The 22,022-nt window shown below is 40.4% G+C and overlaps 1 protein-coding gene across 1 annotated transcript in view; it reads right to left on the reverse strand.

Annotated features, from left to right (window-relative positions):
• Window positions 1-21,580, reverse strand: part of LOC309559628 (olfactomedin-4-like) — a gene marked incomplete at its 5' end in the record, with an annotated part of 34,395 nt that extends 12,815 nt beyond the window's left edge. Inside the window, 2 exons of the mRNA XM_082262965.1 lie at window positions 2,405-2,554; window positions 21,524-21,580. Of these exons, the coding sequence (XP_082119091.1) occupies window positions 2,405-2,554; window positions 21,524-21,580 (207 nt within the window). The remainder of the gene's footprint in view (window positions 1-2,404; window positions 2,555-21,523) is intronic.
• Between the last annotated feature and the right edge of the window lie 442 nt (window positions 21,581-22,022).

The raw sequence follows: 22,022 nt of genomic DNA on the forward strand, positions 1-22,022 counted from the left end.
CGGGAGGGTAAACCTCCCTAACGGGGGGCACAGATAGACATAAAAACTGACAAGTGTTCTAATCCCTCTCCACTCTATCCAAAATGTAAAAAAAAAATGTTTTTTAGTTACACTCGTATTGAAACATTGAAATAAAAACAAAATTAATTAGTAGCTTAGCTTCCTCTCGTTTCAGTGGCACCATTCTTTGGTCCTTATTTTTTATGATCCTCATTTTTATTTACCTAGTGATCCTGCCAGTATCTTGTATTCTGGTCCTACGGTGACCATAAGCAACAGCAATGTCGTTACCCCAGGATTTGTGCTTCCTTTGGACTCAAAGCTGAAGTGCCAATGCAAAAGATGCCATCATGTACAGTTTAGAATCTACAGGAACAGCAAGGCATCATGAGATGTCCACATCATCACAGGGAGATGTGTACTTTGTTTATAGCGCAGGACCACAAAGCAGAAGTCACAAAGAGGACAAAGGGATAAGTATTGGGGGGAAAAAAATCCACATGCCTACTGGTGACTACTGTTTTGTAGACAAGGATACATTTATGGGAGGGTTTAATTGCACTTTATGTTACTATGCCAAAAAAAGTACTCTTGTTAACTGGAAATATTTTTTTTGCTCTTACGGTACAAGAATATGAGCAAACTTATCCTTACCAATCTACAAATTAACCAAAGTTAGCTAATGCTGAAAATCCAAATGCCACAAAATGTTGCCATTGTGCTTAATGTGACACTTGGCTCCTAAATTATAAATTAATCATGTATGTATCTATATGAATTTAATACATTTTATCAGATCAGATGTAACTGTGATCCTGGGTGAAATGTTAATTATGTGATTGCTCTGTGATCCTTATGTGAGTCTGGTATCTGAATCAGGAGGAGGAGATGAGGATTGAGTCCTGTCACTATTTTGTGTATTACTTCTTTCTCTTTAAAATATAACTAAAGGCATTTTTTTTTATATTTGGACACAGTGGAGAGGAATTAGAACACCTGTCATGTTTTTTTTTACTAACATGACCTTCCCTATTTGTCCTGTTTACCATTATCATTGAAAGTGAAAGTAAAAGAAATTCCTACATTTTGGGTTGTCCCCTAAACAGTAATAGAGGGGAAATCTTCCAATGGGGACCCTAGCTCTGGTGACATGGGGGGCCCCAAGAGAATCCCAACATTTACAGGAATTTCCTTTTACTTCCTGTTTTGGCTATGGAGCAGGAAGTGAAGGTAAATCTCCCCAGTATGACACAGACGGCAACATTAACCTCACAAAAAACTGACGGGATATAACCCTCCCTTACGCTATCCAAAATTTAAAAAGAGGTTTTGCCTATAGTTCTATTTTAATGCTAATTCGGAAAAAAAGTGACAAAGTATGCTAAAGTGACCCTTCTGCCCTATGTAATGAAGTATGGGTAATAAAGAAAAGGTCATTTCCCAACTGCCACTGCCCCCTTGAGGACTGCTGGATCTCACACTTACGGGTCCCCCTGGGTTACCATTAGCAACCTTGACATTAACAGTCTCCCACTTTCCTTCTTGGCTCATTCAATAAACAGTCTAGGGGTATGTAGTTGTTTTTGTGTTAATTGATGAATTAGGGATGGGAGAAGGGAATAGTGAGATGCTCTGAATTAACTATGCACAAGATTTGAGGACTTCTATCTCTTGGTACAGCCAAGCTGTTGGTCCACCTTGCCACTGAGGTGAATTTAGTTTTATGTCTCTTTTCCAGATGACTTCATGAACTAGTTTATCTTCCAGAAACTCTTCCTAGTATCCTCTTTCTTAGTAGAGAGCAATATAGATTTGCCTGCTGCTCCTCTGATAGGCAGACAGAGCCAAAAACTATACTCTCTCACTAGCACCTACCTTTGAGGGTGCTACACCTATGACTTAGAAACTAAATACCAGAATGGAACTTCCAAGGTGCCAAACAGTACAAAACAGCCATTCTCAAACATGGTTTCATGGAAGCTTTATATTACTGAAAGTTACATTTTAATTTAGAGCATTTTAGTGTGAAAAAATGATTCAACAATACACATACACTAGGTAGGATTTAGTCATTATTTGTTTTTTATTATTAGGCCTGACTTACCAATATTGATCAGTAAAATACTGCAAGCTGTAGAAATAAATTTTAGCAAAGGTTCTCAGGGACCTGAAAATTGTTTTAAGTGTTCCTCTAGGGTAAAAAGGTTGAGAAAGGCTGATATATAGTTTAATAAAACAAGATTTATGTTTCCAAATATAGAATTTAGATTGTAAGCTTCTGAAGGGCAGGGACTGATGTGAAATTATAGTATGCAAAAGTGCTGTGTAAGTTCAAGCAAATATATATATCTATATATATATATATATATATATATATATATATATATACTATACATATACGTACCTTTGTGATCTCCTGTTGTAAGCTGAGACTTAGGTTATAGTTGGACTTTTCAAGGATTTCCATTCTATCTGCTGGGAAGATGGTGTCTGAAACATTGACAGAGCAGTAACAGATGCCTGCATTATCCAGCTGCCCAGCCACCGGAAGATCCTAGGGAATCAGAAAAAGAATTAAGCAACAATGGTAAAAATGTCTGCATTTCACAGCTGTGCTACTGCCTTACCTCCTACCTGCTTCTTGGACTGTTAGAGAACATTCTTTGAATTAAAAAAATAGGAATACCTAAATTAATTAAGGGGTATTTTCATAAATGTGCAAGCATTTCCCTTTTAAAGCAGACCTAAAGTTCTCAATTTTCTAGAAATTGGGACTAGGACATGTTTTCTTGAGTCAAACTGGGGTCCCATTCTAAATCCCTGCTTCAACCTGGTTTGCTTATTGGGTTATCTGATTTTTAGTCACTCTTTTTTGGTTGTGGGTCAGGATTTTGAATTTTGCATTTCCTCTACTTCCCGCCGAAGGGGAGGCAAAGGGGCTTCCCTAGTCTAGAGCGATTATAGTGCTTTATCCATGTTAAACAAAATGTTTTCTGGAACCAAATTGTGATGTGTAAAGCAATGAGTCATTATACATTGGATGTACATCGGTCCCACATGTGTAAACCCTCTACCCGTGTTTTCTTCTTCTTTGCTAAAAACATGAAAAGAATAAAAAAGAAAAAAAAACAGATGCTAAAGTTAAATAAATATATATATATATATATATATATATATATATATATATATATAATATTTTCTTCTAACTACTGTACAATTTCTTGTAACCATGAAGTTGTCATCAAACAAGTTATTCAGTTTAAAGTTTCAAACAAGCGAATCAGCTGGAAAGGTTAAAATACGACTTTTGTGCTATCTCTTTACATTGTTACATAGTTACAAAGTTAGTCTGGTTGAAAAAAGACACAAGTCCATCTAGTTCAAACAAGGGAAAAAAAAACATATAATCCTGTATACACAATCCTTTACCCACAGTTGATCCACAGGAAGGCAAAAAAAAAAAAAAATAGCACACAAGAGTGTCGTAAGGGGAGAGTTTATCAAATTTGGCGCGAGAAAAAAACAAAGAAAAAGAGGAGTTGGTGGGCGATTTGGTCTCCAAAATCTCTAAACTAGAAGCACAACATAAAATCTCACTGGCCCACTCTCTATTTGAAGAACTATCTGAAACTAGGAAAACCCTGACAGACTTACTCAATAATAAAACAAAGAGATCAATTTATTTCAACAGAGCAATCTACTACGAACACGGTGACAAAAGTAGTAAATTCCTCGCTCGTGCCCTTAAAGACCTTCAAGCAGCTTCACACATTCCCTTCATGAGAGATAAGCAAAATAACAGGATCCATGACCCGAGATTCATTGCGGAATCTTTCCGTTCTTTTTACGAAAGCTTATACAATCTCCCGCCACAAACTCGTCCCTCCGGCTTATCTGGGCCGAGAGATACACTAATTTCTCAGTACTTGGAAGACAGTGGACTTCCACGTCTTTCAAAGTCAGACATTGCTAAAATGGAGGAAGACATATCTCTTGAGGAGATTCAACAAGCAATCTCTTCCCTAAAATGTGGTAAAAGCCCGGGCCCGGATGGTCTAACATCCCAATACTATAAAACATTACATCAGATATTGGCCATTCCCCTGACTGAGGCTTTGAACGCCCTTTCTAAAAAGACTAAGCCTTCTACCGAATTCTTATCAGCTCATATAACGGTCATCCCAAAAAAGGATAAAGATCCGACGCTGTGCGCCAATTATAGGCCTATCTCTTTGCTCAACCTTGATGTTAAGCTTATGGCCAAGGTATTAGCAAACAGACTTAGACCTCTCCTGCATCATATAATAGGACCCGAACAAGTAGGCTTTATGCCAGGTCGGGAGGCTCGCGACAATATTATTAAATCTCTCAACTTACTGCATGAAGCTAAAAGTAACAACTTACAGGGAATGATCCTATCCACTGATGCCGAAAAGGCTTTTGACAGAGTGGCATGGGATTATCTCCTTGCCACCTGTCGACATCTAGGCCTCGGCGACAACATGATGGGTTGGATCGGGGCTCTATACACGAACCCAACCGCCAAGGTCAAGGTAAATAATACATTTTCTACTCCCCTTCATCTCAAAAACGGGACGAGACAGGGCTGCCCCTTGTCACCGATCTTATTCATTTTGGCCTTGGAACCATTGATCAGACACATAAATGCCAATCCAGCTATTCATGGTTTTATGGTTAAAGAAAGGGAATTTAAGATCTCTGCTTATGCAGATGATCTACTATTCTATATTACTCAGCCCCACATCTCTATACCTAACCTAAATCTCCAATTTCAAAAATTTAGATTCCTATCCAATTTTAAGGTAAATCATTCTAAATCTGAAGCCTTAGATGTCTCACTACCAGACAATATTAGATCACTCACACGAGAAAATTGTCCATATAAATGGGAATCGAGGTCACTGAAGTATTTAGGTATACATCTTACTTCTAAAATTGAGACGATATATGAAACCAACTTCACACCACTACTATCAACTATAAATAAGGATCTTAGGAACTGGAACTCCAAGAACTTTTCTTGGTTCGGAAGGGCCGCGATCCTAAAAATGGTAATTCTTCCACGATTATTATATCTTTTTCACGCGCTCCCGATCAAAGTACCGAACAGCTTTTTTTGAAAATTAAGTACTATCAAAAGGCACTTTTTATGGGCAATGAAGAGACCAAAACCTCAAGGAAGTATAGGTCTACCGAATTTTTACAGGTACTACCAAGCGACTCACATTACTAGAGTCATAGATTGGCATTGCCGCTCGCAACAAAAAGATTGGGTGGAGCTAGAAAAAGGCTGTTCGAGATTCCATGCCCACAATCTAATCTGGTCTAACCCTTGTAACTACCCGATAGAAATTAACATCCACTAATCTCCACCACACTTAATATTTTCAATCGAATTGCACCGGGTCACCACCTAATAACTAGATACGGGACTATGACCTCCATTTCCAACAACCCTGACTTTGTCCCTGGTCTGGATTTCAGGATGCAGGCCGCGGACTCAACACAGATAGGGGTTCAATTACGTGTCAAAGACTGCTTAAACTGCTCTAGATTTTTATCTCTGGACGAACTTAACAAACTAAAACCTAAAGGTTACAACATTTCTCATTGGAATTATATACAATTGCATGATTTCATCAGAAACTCTAAAGACAAATTCCAATTAAACTCACCTCCGACTCCCCTAGAAGAGATCTGCGTCAACCAAATACCATGCTCCAAAACTACGTCGATGGCATATAAATGGCTATCTCAGACCTTGAACACCATACCTGACAAACATAAATCAATCTGGGAAAAAGACCTAAACTGCACCATATCTGACAGGATGTGGGAGAAGGCTTGTTTTTTCACACACAAATGCTCACTGAGCACAAAAGTTCAGGAGACCTCGTTTAAAATTTTGACGCAGTGGTATATTACCCCAGTACAACTTAAATCTTGGTCACCGCGGGTCTCCGATAGGTGTTGGAGGTGCCTAAAAGATAGAGGAACATTCTTGCATTTATGGTGGTCTTGCCCTTTAATACAAAAATTCTGGAATAAGGTGATTCACCTTATAAGATTCATTACCAACACTACTTTGACCATGGATGCTGCTTGTTGTCTCCTACATTTACACAATCTGTCATATAAGAGTTATAAACAAGCCCTCTCTAGACACATGCTTAACGCAGCCAAAGTGGTTATACCCATACACTGGAACTCAAAGTCAAACCCCTCTATTAAAGAGTGGCTGGATAGAATAAAAAAAAATTACGAAATGGAAGAGATCTTAGCAATTAAGAAAGAAAACGATACTTTCTTTCACAAAACGTGGTGCCCCTGGACAGAATTTACCTTATCCAATACGTATAAAAATCTTATCTCTCACTAAACTGGTTAACATTTCATTCTTCTTACAAAAATTTTTTTTTTTTAGAGCTGACAGAAGATCCCAAAGTGACAATATACTGACAGTTCTCAGTGGTCTCCCCCCCCCCCCCCCCCACACCTCCCCGTCCTTCCCACCTCCTTCCTCTTGTTCAATCTTTCACTTTACCTTACTTCACCTTTCTCTCAATATTTTTAATTTTGACGGCCCTCTAGCCGTAGTTGCGAGCTTAGAACCGCAACACCTGGACTATGCTTAAACCCTTAGTCATAATGTGAAATTCAGTTACACTACAGTGTGGCCCTTTTGACTCTTTTGATTACTTGATGTAACTACGCAAGACTATGTTATGCATATTCCTGTTTTCATTTTGCTTCAGTTTATACCATGTTTTGAAGCCTATGTTTGTTTTTTTATTCTCAATAAAGCTTTATATTGAAAAAAAAAACAGCAAAGCATGATCCAATTTGCTCCAGAAGGGGAAAAAATGTCTTTCTGATCCCCCGAGAGGCAATTGGATATGCCCTGGATCAACTACCTATAAATATTAGTATCCAGTTATATTATGTACATATTGGAAAGAATCCAGACCATTTTTAAACAATCTACTGAGCAAGCCAGAACCAGCTCTTGAGGGAGTCTATTCCACATTTTCACTGCTCTTACTGTAAAGAAACCTTTCTGTCTTTGGAGATTAAATCTCTTTTCCTCTAGACATAAAGGAATTTATCCCCCTTGTCCTCTGTGATGTTCTTACCATGAATAACTCTACACCAAATTCACTATATGGACTGCTTATATATTTGTACATGTTGATCATATCCTCCCTTAATCTCCTCTTCTCAAGAGAGAATAAATTCAGTTCCTCTAATCTTTCCTAATAGCTGGGCTCCTCCATGCCTCTTATCAGTTTGGTTGCCCTTCTGCACTATCTAAGTTCCCCAATATCCCTTCTGGAACTAGTGCCCAAAACTGAACTGCATATTCCAGATGAGGTCTTACTAATGATCTGTACAGGGGCAAAATTATATCTCTCTCTCTCTGCAGTCCATGCCTCTCCTAATACAAGAAAGGATTTTGCTCACTTTGGAAACTGCAACTTGGCATTGCATGCTATTATTATGCTTATGATCTACCAAAACCCCCAGATCCTTCTCCACCATTGATTCCCCCAGTTCTACTCCCCCTAGTATGTATGATGCATGCATATTCTTTGCCCAAAGTGCATAACTTTACATTTATAAACATTAAACCTCATTTGCCACATAGTTGCCCAATTAAACAATGCATTGAGGTCAGCTTGTAAGTTGGAGACATCCTGTAAAGAGGTTATTCCACTGCATAACTTGGTGTCATCTGCAAACAATGAAATGGTACTTTTATTCCCAGACCCTAAGTCATAAAAACATACTATAAAGTAAGGATCCCAACACTGAACCTTGGGGTACACCACTGATAACCTTAGACCACATTCAGAGAAAGTGTAGGGAAATGTGTCAAACACTTTTGCAAAAATCAAGTATACCACACCCACAGCCACCCCTCTGTCCAAGGTTTTACTTACCTCCACATAAAAAGAAATCAGATTTGTCTGACAACTTCTGTCTTTCATGAATCCATGCTGTCTGTTGCTTAAAATATTTTTTTTTCCAGCAAGAACCCAGATACATGATCTTTTAATAAACTCTCCAGTATCTTCCCAACTATGGATGTTAAACTAACAGGTCTATAGTTGCTTGGTAAAGACTTTGATCCGTTTTAAATATAGGCACTACATTGGCTTTACGCAAATCCAGTGGTACTATGCCAGTCATTAACCACTTCCCGCCCGGCCTATAGGCGATTGACGGCGGGAAAGTGGTTGCATTATCCTGACCGGACGTCATATGGGGCGGCACGCAGAGCGGCGATCGGTGATGCAGCGTGTCACACTGACACACCGCATCTCTGATCTTGGTAAAGAGCCTACTGTCGTAGGCTCTTTACTATGTTACCAGCTGTGTCCAATCACGGCTGGTCACATTGTACACAGGAAGAGCCGTTGGGGGGGGGGGGGGTGCCACTAGAACCACCAGGGATGCCCACCCATGACCCCAGGGATGCCCACCCATGACCCCAGGGATGCCCACTATGGCCACCAGGGATGGCAATCAGGGCTCAGGGAGCCCACCAGTGCCCCCCCCATCAGTGCTTCCCATCAGTGCCCTCCCCATCAGTGCTGCCCAACCAGTGCCCATCATTGCCATCTATCAGTGCTGCTCACCAGTGCCCATTATTGCCCACCAGTGCCGCCTATCAGTGCCGCCCGTCAGTGCCCACCAGTGCCGCCTATCAGTGCCCATTAGTGCCCATCAGTGCCGCCTATCAGTGCCCATCAGTGCCCATCAATGCCACCTATCAGTGCCCAGCAGTGCTGCCTATCAGTGCATATCAGTGCTACCTATCAGTGCCGCCTATCAGTGCCGCATATCGGTGCCACCCCATCAGTGCCACCCCATCAGTGCCTCCTCATCAGTGCCTCCTCATCAGTGCCTGTCAGTGCAGCCTCATCAGTGCTCATCAGTGCAGGAAAAAACATATTTATTTACAAAATTGTATAACATAAACAAAAAAACTTTTTTTTTCTTTCAAACTTTGCGGTCTTTTTTTTATTTGTTTAGCAAAAAAGAAAAAACATTGCGGTGATCAAATGCCACCAAAGGAAAGCTCTATTTGTGGGGGGGAAATTACATAAATTTGGTTTAGGTACAGTGTTGCATGACCGCGCAATTGTCATTCAAAATGCAACAGCGCTAAAAGCTGAAAATTGGCCTAGGCAGGAAGGGGGTAAAAGTGCCCTGTATTGAAGGGGTTAAAGAGCCCCTAAAATGAGAAACAATAGCTTTTAAATAACAGAGCTCAGGATTTTAGGATCATTGGGTGCATGCCATCTGGTCATGTGCTTTATCCACCTTTATTCTGTAGAAATATTAGATTATGTTGTAAGGGGCCTGCATGCTCAGACCTGGCCTTTTTACTATTAATATATTTGAAGGATTTTTTGGGGTTTGCCCTACTATCGTATGCAATCTGACGTTCAAATAGAATTTTTGCGTCTTTAGCTAAATTTCTGCTCTGGTAATCCTTTGTCATTAAATGTTTATGTGGATTTTATCTGATATAATTCATTCGTTAAAAAAAAAAAAAATTAGGGGGCTCCTGCACGGTGCGGGATGGGATGGCGGCTTAATTACAGAGCTCCACCCAGCACATGGCAAAATATAAGCCTGGGGGCAATAAACACCACTCTGAACGGTACATTATATACCCCCTTGAAGGCTTACCAACACAGTGTATGTCTGCAACTAAGAAGAAACCCAATAATTCTCCTAGAGGCTCGCTGACAGACTATCTTCTGAGGACATGGGAGAAGTACAGCATGGCTCAAGATGGTGCCGGCAGCCCCCCTGTACTTCCAAAGAAATCTTCAGCAACTTTACATCCTTCCACCCCTTCACTGCTCCTACTAACAGTGAGTACAATGCCCCACTCACAAAATCTGACCTGGAGAGTAGCTTGGAGGCCACGAATGCTAGATTACCTTCTAAATTCCAAGAGCTGGAGAATACTCTCTCTCAGGAGATCTCAGCTTTGGGCGGTAAAACAGACAAGCTAGAAACTAAACATGATGAATTAACCCTTGCATACAATGAGCTCAGCAGAGAACATGAGGCTTTAAGCTCTACAGTCTCCCTACTTCAATCACAAGTTGAAGACTTGGATAATAGAAATAGGAGAAATAAGTTGAGACTCAGAGGGATTCCGGAAATCATATACAGATCTGATACCCTCAGCAAATGGCTTATTCAAATTGCTACTACCGGAGCAGGATGACTTCTCATTCATCTGCGACCGCATTCACAGAGCACTTAGGCCAAAACCACCTGCTGACAAACCTCCCAGGGACATTGTTCTCTGGATGAAGGATTTCCTTATCAAAGAGGAAATACTAAGAGCTGTTAGAAATACTCCAAATATATTACTTGACGGTCACAGACTGCAGATCTTTCCCGATATATCTCAAGCAACGTTAGAAAGATGACGTAATATGAAGGTGATTATATCAGCCCTACATTCTGCCCGAATGTGATATCGCTGGGGATTCACCTTTAGATTGATTGTTCCACACAATGGCTCCACATACATGGCTACCAACATCTTAGAAGGTCAAGATATTTTAGTCAAGCTTGGACTCTTGAACCCCGAATCGGCATCCCCGGCCTCCGTCTAATCCAAGGCTTTCACCTCTTTGGCAAACACCTGCCTCATGTAGGCATCGTCGCAGGATTCACAATGAAGTCGGATAAATCCCCTTCATACCACATTATACTAATTTTTCAGATATTTCACACTTTTATATACTGCCAGTCAAAATCTATAATCTTTGAAGTTTTCCTTTGCAACACTGACCCCTAGTGGTAATTTTTTTTTTTATTCTAACCTTAATGTGGAGACTCACAAACAACCAGAGGAAGGGAGAAGGAGAGAAAATGTCAATAGGGGGCGCAGGGGCGCAAGGGGAAAAGGGGCGCCCCCCCCCAAGGCTAGTCACAGTAAAATTCAGCATAACAAAAAAAAAAAGTGTACCTTTAACCACTTAAGCCCCGGAGGATTTGGCTGCTAAACGACCAGGGGGTATTTTGCGATTCGGCACTGCGTGACTTTAACGGACAATTGCGCGGTCGTGCGACGCTGTACCTAAATGAATTTGACGTCCTTTTTTTCCCACAAACAGAGCTTTCTTTTGGTGGTATTTGATCACCTGTGCGCTTTTTACTTTTTGCGCTATAAACAAAAAAAGAGCGTAAATTTTGCAAAAATAACAATATTTTTCACATTTTTTTATATGAAATTCCCCCCAAAAAAAATGTAAAAATCAAAATGTTTTAACATTTTCGGCCAATTTGTTTTATCCTACCTATGTTTGGTAAAAAAAAAAATCGCAAAAAGTGTATTTTTATTGGTTTGCGCAAAAGTTATTGCGTTTACTAACAAAGGGAAAGATTTTTGTCATTTTTGTTGTTTTTTTTTAACGCGTAATGGCGGCGATCTGCGATTTTTTTTGCGGTACTGCGACATTGCGGCGGACAGATCGGATCCTTGACTGACATTTTTGACACTTTTGGGGTTACCAGTGACATTTCTACAGTAATCAGTGCTATACATATGCACTGTTACTGTAAAAATACACTGGTAGTGAAGGGGTTAACTTTATTTGGGAGGGAGGGGCTGTGTGTGTCCCTAGGGGCGTGCTTTCTACTGTGATTGGCTGTGGCTTGAGGTGTAAGGACACTGATCAACGGTTCTGCATAGTAGATCCGTGTGATCAGTGTTTTTACACCGAGGAGAATGACAGGTGGCTTGTTTACACAAGCCGCCTGACTTTCTCCCTCTCCCCCGACGATCGCCAGTCACACGCGCGGGGGGGTCCGTGACCGCGCGGGAGCTGGAGCGCACCTCCGCGGGCGCGCGCACGCTCCCCAGACCCTCCCAGGCTAGTGACGTTAATTAACGTCACTCTGCCTGGCCGGGGCTGACCGCCGCAGTAAATCTACTTGCGGCGGTCGGCAAGCGGTTAAGATGCCAGCGGGGCGCCAGACACATTGCTGGCTATAGGAGGGGTGGGGACTTTGGCATTATGTGCCTCCTCTCTTTTGCATTGATTGGCAGCCTTTTAGAGTGTCCTCATGATTGCGTCCTGTGATTGGTCCAGCCTGGACCAATCAGGACGTCCGATGTTGTAGGGGCGGGGCTTGGGCAGGTGTCACTCTCTCTGACTGAGCCTTTCCCCTGAGCAGTGTCCAAATCTGTGTTGAGTAGGGGGGTGCACTGGGAGCTTCTGCTGCTAACAGGAGTGACTGTGTCATGCTGCTCCCTCCTGTTACTGCACAAGGAATCAATTCCCCCGCTCCTCCGTTCCAGCAACTTCAACTCTGCCTTATCTCTCCTGCACCCTTTCTCGCCTCTGCTTTCAAGCTTCCCTCCCCCCTGTCGGCTCATTCTCCCTCCCGGTCAGGTCACTTCAGTCTTCCTATTTGGTCACCTTCACTTTGTCCTCTCATCTCACTTCCAGCAGTCTGCATAATCATAAGTAATCAATGATTGATGTTCACATTAACTCTTCACCTTCTATCAGCTGTCCCCTCCATAAATCTACATTGCAGTCCTGCAGCTTCTGCTATCAGCTCTGGCCATTCCACCCAACCTTTGACTGACACCCTTTCTATTCCGTAATGGCACCCCACACATCTGCTAACACATGCATTTTCACATGCACCCAAAATACATCAAACATAAAAGATCTAGGGTCTGTTTAGAGCCCTGATATTTCATCAAAGCCCCCCAACAAGGCAGTTTAAAAAAAAAATTCTATCTGAAAAAATGTAAAAATAAATAACAGAATATTTAAGGGCTTGTTCACACATGTTTTGGTCTCTGAAAAGTAATCAGCATTCAGATTGCTCTTCAGAGAGCATTTGACAGATGGTAAGGAGCCCTTGTGTCGCCTCCTTACTGTCCGATTTAACCCCTCCAACCCTGCACAAGTATGCTGCGATCATGTGCATTGAACACCGTTGTGGGGCACCATTCACTTCAATGGGTAAAGTTCAACAAGGAGTACCATTTATGCTGCAGCAGTGAAGCAAGCCATCACACCTACAGCATGTGTACATCCCCAGGCACTCCCTCTGCAGCTAAAGGGTATGGCTGTTGAGGCACCCAGGGGGTGTCAGCTTGCACCTTCCCAGCCATCATAATTAAACCACACCCATTAATCGCTGCAGCGCACTATGCACGCCACATGCCACTTTCTTGCTGAAATCTTCCTCATTTCAACTTCAAAAGTTGGATATGTTAGTTTCAGTGGATGTCCCCAAAATTATATGCATAAAAAACCTTACACCATTATTAGCCCTATCTACAGGAGGGGGCACAGCTTGCCATGTTCGCCCTGGGCACTGGATGACCTTGCCCCAGCACTGCCCAGAGCCCAGACGTCTTTGTCTCAGTGATAGTCTCTCTCTCTCTCTCATCATCTTTGACTCTGACTGCTGCTAGCTAGACTGCTATGGCGCTACACAGAACGGCGCTGTGAGGATGGATCGCACACATCGATTGGACAGGACAGCCCTACCAGCCAGGGCAGCCAGCCAGCCAAGACAGCAAGAGAGCATTGGAGGGAGCCCTCAGCCCAGTCAATCCAGTTCTGCAAACGCAAACAAAAGGTGAGTGGAACTTGGCATCTCCCCATCACCAGCTTGCCAGGGAAGGGATGGAATGGATCATGTAATGGCCCATACTGGAAGGGTTGAGCAGGAGTTTGTTACCAATCCTGCTCAGTCCTTCCAGTATGGGCCATTACACGACTATGAGATTTCTGGACTGTGCATTGTAATCCCCATGAACTACGAAACACCTCCCCCTGTTATGTTTTTCACTGTCTAACTGAGCACCAAAGTTTTATTCCACCCCCAGGCCTTACCTCCACTCACAGATTTTAATGAAACAATTTTCTTTTGTAAATGAGGTCCTATTAACTGGATGCTTTTAAAATGTATGTGATTTTTACCTTTTACGTTCTCTTTAAATGCCTGCAAAAAGTAAAAGAGGAAGTCTGATTTAAGGAGTTCTACTTTTTTTGTTTTGGGTAACAAAACAAACACCTTATAAATCAGACTTCTTCTTTTACTTTTTGGAGGCATTTCAAAGAGAATGTAAAAGGTAAAATCACATAGATTTTTAATGCATCCAATTAATAGGACCTCATTTACAAAAGAAAATTGTTTGATTAAAATTTGTGAGTTGAGGTAAGGCCTCCTTCTCTTCTTCATAACAGGGGGAGGTGTTTTGTAGTTCATGGGGATAACAGGAAACAATGCTAACTGATAACAGTCCAGAAAGCTCATAAAGTTATCAGCTCACAAGATTCCTGGCTGCATGAACAGTTTATTAAATTGTTTTTTTTTTTTTTTGCCCAACAAAATAAAATGCTTTTAATTGTATTTTTAGAGGAGCAAATAAGAGAAATGTATTGTTAGTGTTTAAATACACTTTAACCACCTTAAGCCCGGAAGGATTTGCCCCGTTTCTGACCAGGCCCTATTTTGCGATTCAGCACTACGGTACTTTAACAGACAATTGCGTGGTTGTGCAACACTGTACCCAAATTAAATGTACTTCCTTTTTTTCCCACAAATATCGCTTTCTTTTAGTGGTATTTAATCACCTGTGTGATTTTTTATTTTTGCGCTATAAACAAAAAAAGAGCAACAATTTTGAAAAAAAACAATATTTTTCACTTTTTGCTATATGACATTCCCCCCCAAAAAAATGTAAAAATCAAATTTTTTTTTAACATTTTAGGCCAATTTTTCTGCTACATATTTTTGTAGCTTGATTAATGAGATCCTCTTTCACACTTGTGTGACCTCAAAGTCACGCAATTTTTTACCGCGTTTTTTGCCGCGAAGCAATGCCTATTACATTTTTCTGTTTGCGCCCCCCCCAAAAATTTTGAGCACCAGCCGCCACCGGAAGAGAGAGAAGAAGAGAAGAGATAGGTGACTTATACACTTATACTATTTATTAGGTTGTCTGGACAGTACTCAAAAATCTTCTGAAGAAATATTACTTCCCAAAGGAAAGGGTTACCCTAATTTTTTTTTTTTCCTTGGCATCCCTAATAGCATTGATACATTATTTATGATGTAACCTCTCTTTGCCCCTTTTCTGACAAAACTCCATATATCCAAAGTTGGCTTTAAAGGGGAAATTCCTTTAGTAACACCTTAATTGTGAAATTCCTTTCTTGCAGTTGACATACCTAAAAGTTTACATTATATAAGGTCTGCTGTTTCTTCCTGTGCTGGTGCAGTGCGACCCCACTCAGTTCACTTGATGGATTCTAGATTCAGGCTAAAGGATAGACCATTTTGATTTACCTCTTTTTATTTTCATTTTTTTTCCCACTCCTCAGGTGGAGTTCGTTAAGTGAGCTGTTTATGAGAAAATTTATTCTCGTTGAAATAAGTTTGTATTCAGATACCACTTGGTATTCTGATCCAGAGTTTTTATTTTTATTTTATTTTTTGTTTCTTTTTTTTGGTTTTTAATAGGGATCGACCAATATCAGTTTTTCGTTGCCGATACCGATATTTTGGCCATCGCATATCGGTATTGGCTGATATGGGCCGATATTTTGTACATTTAAGGTTTTGAAAAATAAAGACATTTTTTGTCACAAATCTGGTACTGAAAATGTAAATTTTTGTTGAATGTTTAATGGCTGGCTTGCTGGCACCCTGTGGTGGGTGGGTGGCTGGCACCCTGTGGAGGGTGGGTGGCTGGCACAGGGGCTGTGGATGGCTGGCTGGTACAGGGCCTGTGGGTGGCTTGCTGGTACAGGGCCTGTGGCTGGCTGGTACAGGGCCTGCGGGTGGTAGGCTGGCTGGTACAGGGCCTGTGGGTGGCTGGCTGTCTGGCACCCTGTGGTGGGTGGATGGATGTATAGCACCCTGTGGTGGGTGGGTGGCTGGCACAGGGGCTGTGGGTGGCATGGCTGGTACAGGACCTGTGGGTGGCTGGCTGGCTGGTACAGTGCCTGTGGCTGGCTGGTACAGGGCCTGTGGGTGGCTGGCTGGTACAGGACCTGTGGGTGGCTGGCTGGCTCACTGGTACAGTGCCTGTGGGTGGTTGGCTGGCACCGGGCTGCTGTGGGTGGGTGTATGGCTGTGATACACTCCTGCGAGATTAGTCCCGACTCCAGATGAGGCTGTCCAAAGGGAGGGAGGCGGCCTAAGAAGGCAGAATGATGTCACATAAATATCGGCGATATATCGGCCAGTTCCGGGGCTGATACCGATATATTGGGGAAAGTGCATATCAGCCCTCGATATATCAGCCTTGACGATAATTGGTTGATCCCCAGCTTTTATTCCTATACGATTCTCTTTTCTCACCTTTTGGTGATACGTTTTATGGGTGTCAATTTAAACTTCAGTATGGTACTATGCATAACATTGATCGATATATACTAAAACTTTACAAAAATTTGACCGTTTCAACTTATTTGTACATGATTCCTATTCAACCTGATAATATTTTACATATTTACAAATAAGTATAAGGTGTATCTCACATAATGTTCAGGGCTTCAACTCTCCAAACAAAAGGAAAAAGGCTTTCCATCAATATAAATGCTTGGGTGCCAAAATTGTGTTAATTCAAGAAACTCATTTTGCAGACTCAAATCACCCCACATTTTTTCACAAAGCATTTTATCAATCATATTACACACTTTTTTTCCTCCAAATGTAGAGGGGTTGCCATTTTTATACACAACTCCTTCCCATTTGAGATTTAGAATATATATAAAGACAAAGAAAGTAGATTCCTAATTCTTAAAGGCTGTGTTTTGGGGCGTGAACTTACAATAGCAAACATCTATGCCCCAAATGAGTCCTTCTCATAATTTTTCCACACATTCTTTGACACTCTTGATAAATTCTACTCCCCTCATATGTATCATACTAGGAGGAGACTTCAATACGGTGGCTCATCCATCATTGGATAGAAGCAACCCATCCTCTCTATCTAAAACTTTCCCTAAATTCCTCTCTAAAAAACTACAAGACTTACTAAACTAAACGGATACATGGAGAGCCCTGAATGTTGGAGCTAAAGAATACACCTTCTATTCCAACCCTCATAATACTTTTGCAAGGTTAGATTATATTTTTTTCTCCTAGATTATTTTGACAAATTCTTGATCCTCAGGTATTTATAATTGTGTCTGGTCAGACCACCACATTGTGTCCTTTGTAACCAAAGTCATAGGCCTTTTCCCTACCCCTTATTCTTGGAGACTAAACTAATCTATACTCTCAGACCCTATAATAGTACAAGAACTCTCTAAAGCCCTAGATTATTTTTTTATTTTAAATACTATTCAAGACACTTCGATCTCCAACACTTAGGTAACACACAAAGTCTATATGAGAGGCAAATTTATAGAAATAGCTGCTTCCAAAAATAGGGAACGTAATAAAAAAATTCAAACCCTAACAAAAGAATTACTCTATATAAAAACCCACACAATTTACATAACCAAAACACTAAACTCATTATTGACCAAAAAAGGACCGAGTTGAATGATATTCTCTCTACTAACGCTGAAAAGGCATTAAGATTCTCCAAGGCAAAATTTTTACTATATAGTAATACATCCTCCACTGTGTTTACTAGAAAACTCAGTCAGTCTATCAAACCCTCACATATATATAAACTCAACACAAATACTGCCCATTCCACTTCACACCCTAAAGAAGTCCTCTCTTTCACTCCCCCTGGACAGCTCTTTCTCCCTTTTCAGTGGTGAAAACCACCTTAATTCCCCCCCCCTCCCCATTCTCTCCAAAATTACCAACGAGAAAATTGGTCAAATCTCCCCCTATCCCTACTAGGCAGATGCCATTTGTTCAAAATTGTCAGCTTCCCAAAACTTCTATACCTCCTAGAGACTATTCCTTTTCTCCTGAAACACAAAGACACCAGCACCCTATACAAATCTCTTACTTCCTTTTTATGGCGCAAACGCCGACCTCATTTCTCCCTCCATAAATTATTTTTACCCAAGCATGAGGGTGGTGCAAATCTCCCGGATATCCGGTTGTACAACTGGTCATGCCTCCTCAGAGTGGGTCTAGACTGGTTATCAGGCTCCTCTAGATACTCAAATTTCGACCTCGAATCCCAGGTGGTCGACCCATGTGAAAATTGCAAGCAAACACAAGGGCGCACCGGCCTAGTGCATTATCCTTTAGAAGGTTTATTAAAAAGAAAGTTTAAAATATTTACAAACGAGTTCTTGATAAAAGCATATAAAAAAAAGGTACGCAGTCCTCAGCATCGAGATCCAAGGGTGTACGTCCTCTGAATCTGTAAAGGCTTATGCGTTTCGAGGCTTAGCCTCTTCTTCAAAAAGATCTTAGCTGGGGATCCAATATCATCCAAAGCTTAGTTCCCCCAATCAATATGGTTTCATCCCCCAACCAACAAATAACCGACAATATTAGATTGGCAACCAACATTATCCAAGATGCAGAAAAATCCAACCATAAGGTGTTACCGTTAGGATTAGACATTCACAAAGCCTTCGGTAGCGCTTCATGGCACTATTTAGAAACAATTCTAGCTAGAAATGGTTTTAAAGATGAATTTCTATATGGATTTAGAGCCCTTTACAATAATCCTAAAACCCAAATTAAAATCTCTGGCTGTAATTCAGATTTTTTTTCCTCTCGGAAGGGGCAATAGACAGGGTTGTCCCCTCTCTCCCCTTTTATTCGCCCTAGCCCTAGAACCTCTCTCTATTGCCATTATGCAATATCCCTATATCAAAGGATACACGAAGGGTCAATCTAGTTTTAAAGCTTGTTTATACGCTGATGATGCACTACTTTTTATTACAAACCCCTTGATTTCCATCCCCAGCTTACTAGGAATTCTTTATAAATTTGCCAATGCCTCAGGCCTTAAGATTAATATTTCCAAATCAGTGGCCCTTCCCATAAATTTCTCTTCCTTAGAACAGAATACCCTCAAAAGTAATTTTTCATTCATCTGGTCAGACAATACAATCCTATACTTAGGTATTCATCTCTCTAACAAATATAACTCACTTTTTTCAAGAAAACTATCCTCCATGAATTACCAAAATCTGCAATACACTAAACATTGAAGCAACATACAACTTATCATTCCTTAGTAAAATCTCTGCTATAAAAATGAACATTTTACCAAAACTTTTATACCTATTCAGATCTCTCCCTATCATACTCTCTAAAACTTTCATTACAAAAATCCAAACTAAGATAAATACATTTATATGGAATAATAAAACTCCTAGCATGTCTAAAATGATTATGTATCAGTCACATCAATCAGGTGGACTAGGGGTACCCCAAATTTGGCTATACTACCTTACCAGCAGACTCACCAAGTTAGCCCAATGGAATATTCCTAACCCCTCTATTCCCTGGTTACAATTTGAAAATAATTCAGTTCACCCTTTCTACATCCCAGGTCTATTATGGTCCAATGCTAAACCCATCTGCTCTATCGCATACCGCAACACCATTGTTTCTAATTCTATAAAACTATGGAACAAATGTAAATAAGATTGGCAGCTCATTTCACACCCTTCCCCTGGTTCGTCCTTTTTAGGTGACCAAATATTTAATCTCACCTATCTGTATCCAAACACTTTTCAGTGGTGGATTGACAACAGTTTCACCAAACTTTCAGATTTTTATAATGGTACACAGTTTATCACTTTTAACTCCCTACAGTCATCTCATAACACTCCAATTTCCGAGCAACAAAATTTTGACCACATAAAAACTTTCTATGAGAAACAATACCCTAAACCCTCTAGTTCTAAGATGCCCCCATTTGTACACATTTGCTTTAAAAATCCCAGAGGAAAGGGTCTTATCTCACTTGTATATGTTGACTTGAATACCTTTCTTCATGTTGATAAGCTTTCCTATATGCAAAAATGGGAAACAGAATTAAAGCGGAGTTCCGGCCACAAAATCGACCGAATCGATTTTGTGGCCATACGCTTGCTCTTCTTCACCTGAAAAGGAATTTGATAATTAGGATTATTTTTTTTTTTTACTTACCTTGTAATTGTAGAAAGAAATACTCACCTATTTTCCACTTCCTCCCTCTGTGGCTGCGGCCCGCGCCGTCACTTCCGGTTTGCAATGATTCCTGGGAGCTGCACGTCATTGCTCCCAGGAATCAATGCAACGGCACCGGCCCTGCTCGTCACTTCCGGAAGTGACGAGAGGGGCCGGTGCAGGCGCATTCTGGGAGAAGAAGACACGGAAGAGGACGCAGAAGAGGATCGCGCTGGCTTCAGCTGCCCACAACAGAGATGGCAACGCTGTAGAAGAAATTTTATAAGTGAGTATTTCTTCTTGCAGGTAAGTGCAAACCGGGACAGATCAGAGGTTAGCCATTGTGGAATGTACTAGCCCTGACTGTCCCGGGGGAATGTTCATTGAAAAAATGTTTTTGTGGCCGGAACTCCACTTTAAATACCCAATTATCCACTTCTGAATGGTCTACAATGTGGACCAAACTGAGAAGGAGCACTAAGTCTCATCAGAGAGACAGCTGTAAAACTATTCACTAGGTGGTATTATACACCAGCCTAATTAAACATATTCTTTCCAGATGCCTCTCCAAACTGCTTTAGAGGTTGTGCATCCCCGAGTACTCTCTTACATATATTTTGGAGCTGCAACAAGCTTTCTCCTACATGGAAGGAGGTATTCACTCTTATTAATAAATTACACATTACAGACATTACACTTTCACATCTCAATTGCCTTTTATTTTATAATATATCAGAAATAAAGGGCTCCCTTTATGCAATTGATTCTATATTTGTTTCTACACTATACACTATATGTGTTGCTACACTTTGGACTATTGCTTTCCATTGGAAGAAAAATTCTATACCATTCTCACAGATTTTATCAACAATTGAACAAATAAGACTCATGGAAAATATTTTTCACAAGACGAATAATACTAAAAAACATTTTGATCTTAAATGGAATCCATGGTTTATTCACAAAAAATTACCAAAAGCATAGACTACATGCCAATACATTTATATATTACACCCTAGTTTTGTTCTCTTTGTCTAATGAAGCATTCTCCTTACCCATTAATTCCTCCTTTTTTTTTTTTTTTTATTGTCGTTTTATATAGTACAATTGATATGCATATCTAAAACAAATTGATACGTTCGTTATAACCTAATGATATAACAAATATGACCATAACAAAGATTGCTTTTTTTTTCTTTTACATTACATTGTACATATAATGTTTTTCTTATTATTTGAAGTGTTTTACTCTATTTTTCAAACCTTGTCAACTTTTTATCATACTTTACGTTCTTTGTATTTTTGTATTACTAATTATTTTTATTCCAATAAAAGTTTGTAATAAAAAAAAAAACTGAATTGACCCAAAAACATTATAAGCCCCCTTTAGCATTGTACATACCGCAACTGCTTCCCAAGTCCAACTTATCCCAAGAGCCAGCAGCAGTAGGACCAGCATCTTGTTTTCTGCAACTGTCTTGACTGTGGACTCCAAGTTATATATATATATATATATAACCCTTATAGAGAAGGTGTGACAAACAACTGTCTTGAAAACTCTTTTCTTGGCACACCCAAAGTTCTTGTAGTTGTTTACTTTTTAACTATACCCTACCCAAGAGTTAATAATAATTTTAACACACTACCCAAGAGTTAGTATTTTAGTTAGCATCTGATTTTTATCAGTAATTCTTTTTTAGTGTAAATATGTTTTGTATATACTGTAATAGTATTGGAGTTTGCACATCCTTATTGCTGTTTGTATTACCTTACTCTATAAGTTTTGAAAGTATCATTGCATGCAGAACCTTTAAAAAATGCAGTACAAGCATTACTAAATACAAGCAGGGCCGTCTTTAATACTAATAGGACCCTGGGCAAACATTTTCTCCCCCCCCCCC

This window comes from Pelophylax lessonae, assembly GCF_965119305.1.
Source record: "Pelophylax lessonae genome assembly, chromosome: 7".
In the NCBI taxonomy this organism is placed as follows: domain Eukaryota; kingdom Metazoa; phylum Chordata; class Amphibia; order Anura; family Ranidae; genus Pelophylax; species Pelophylax lessonae.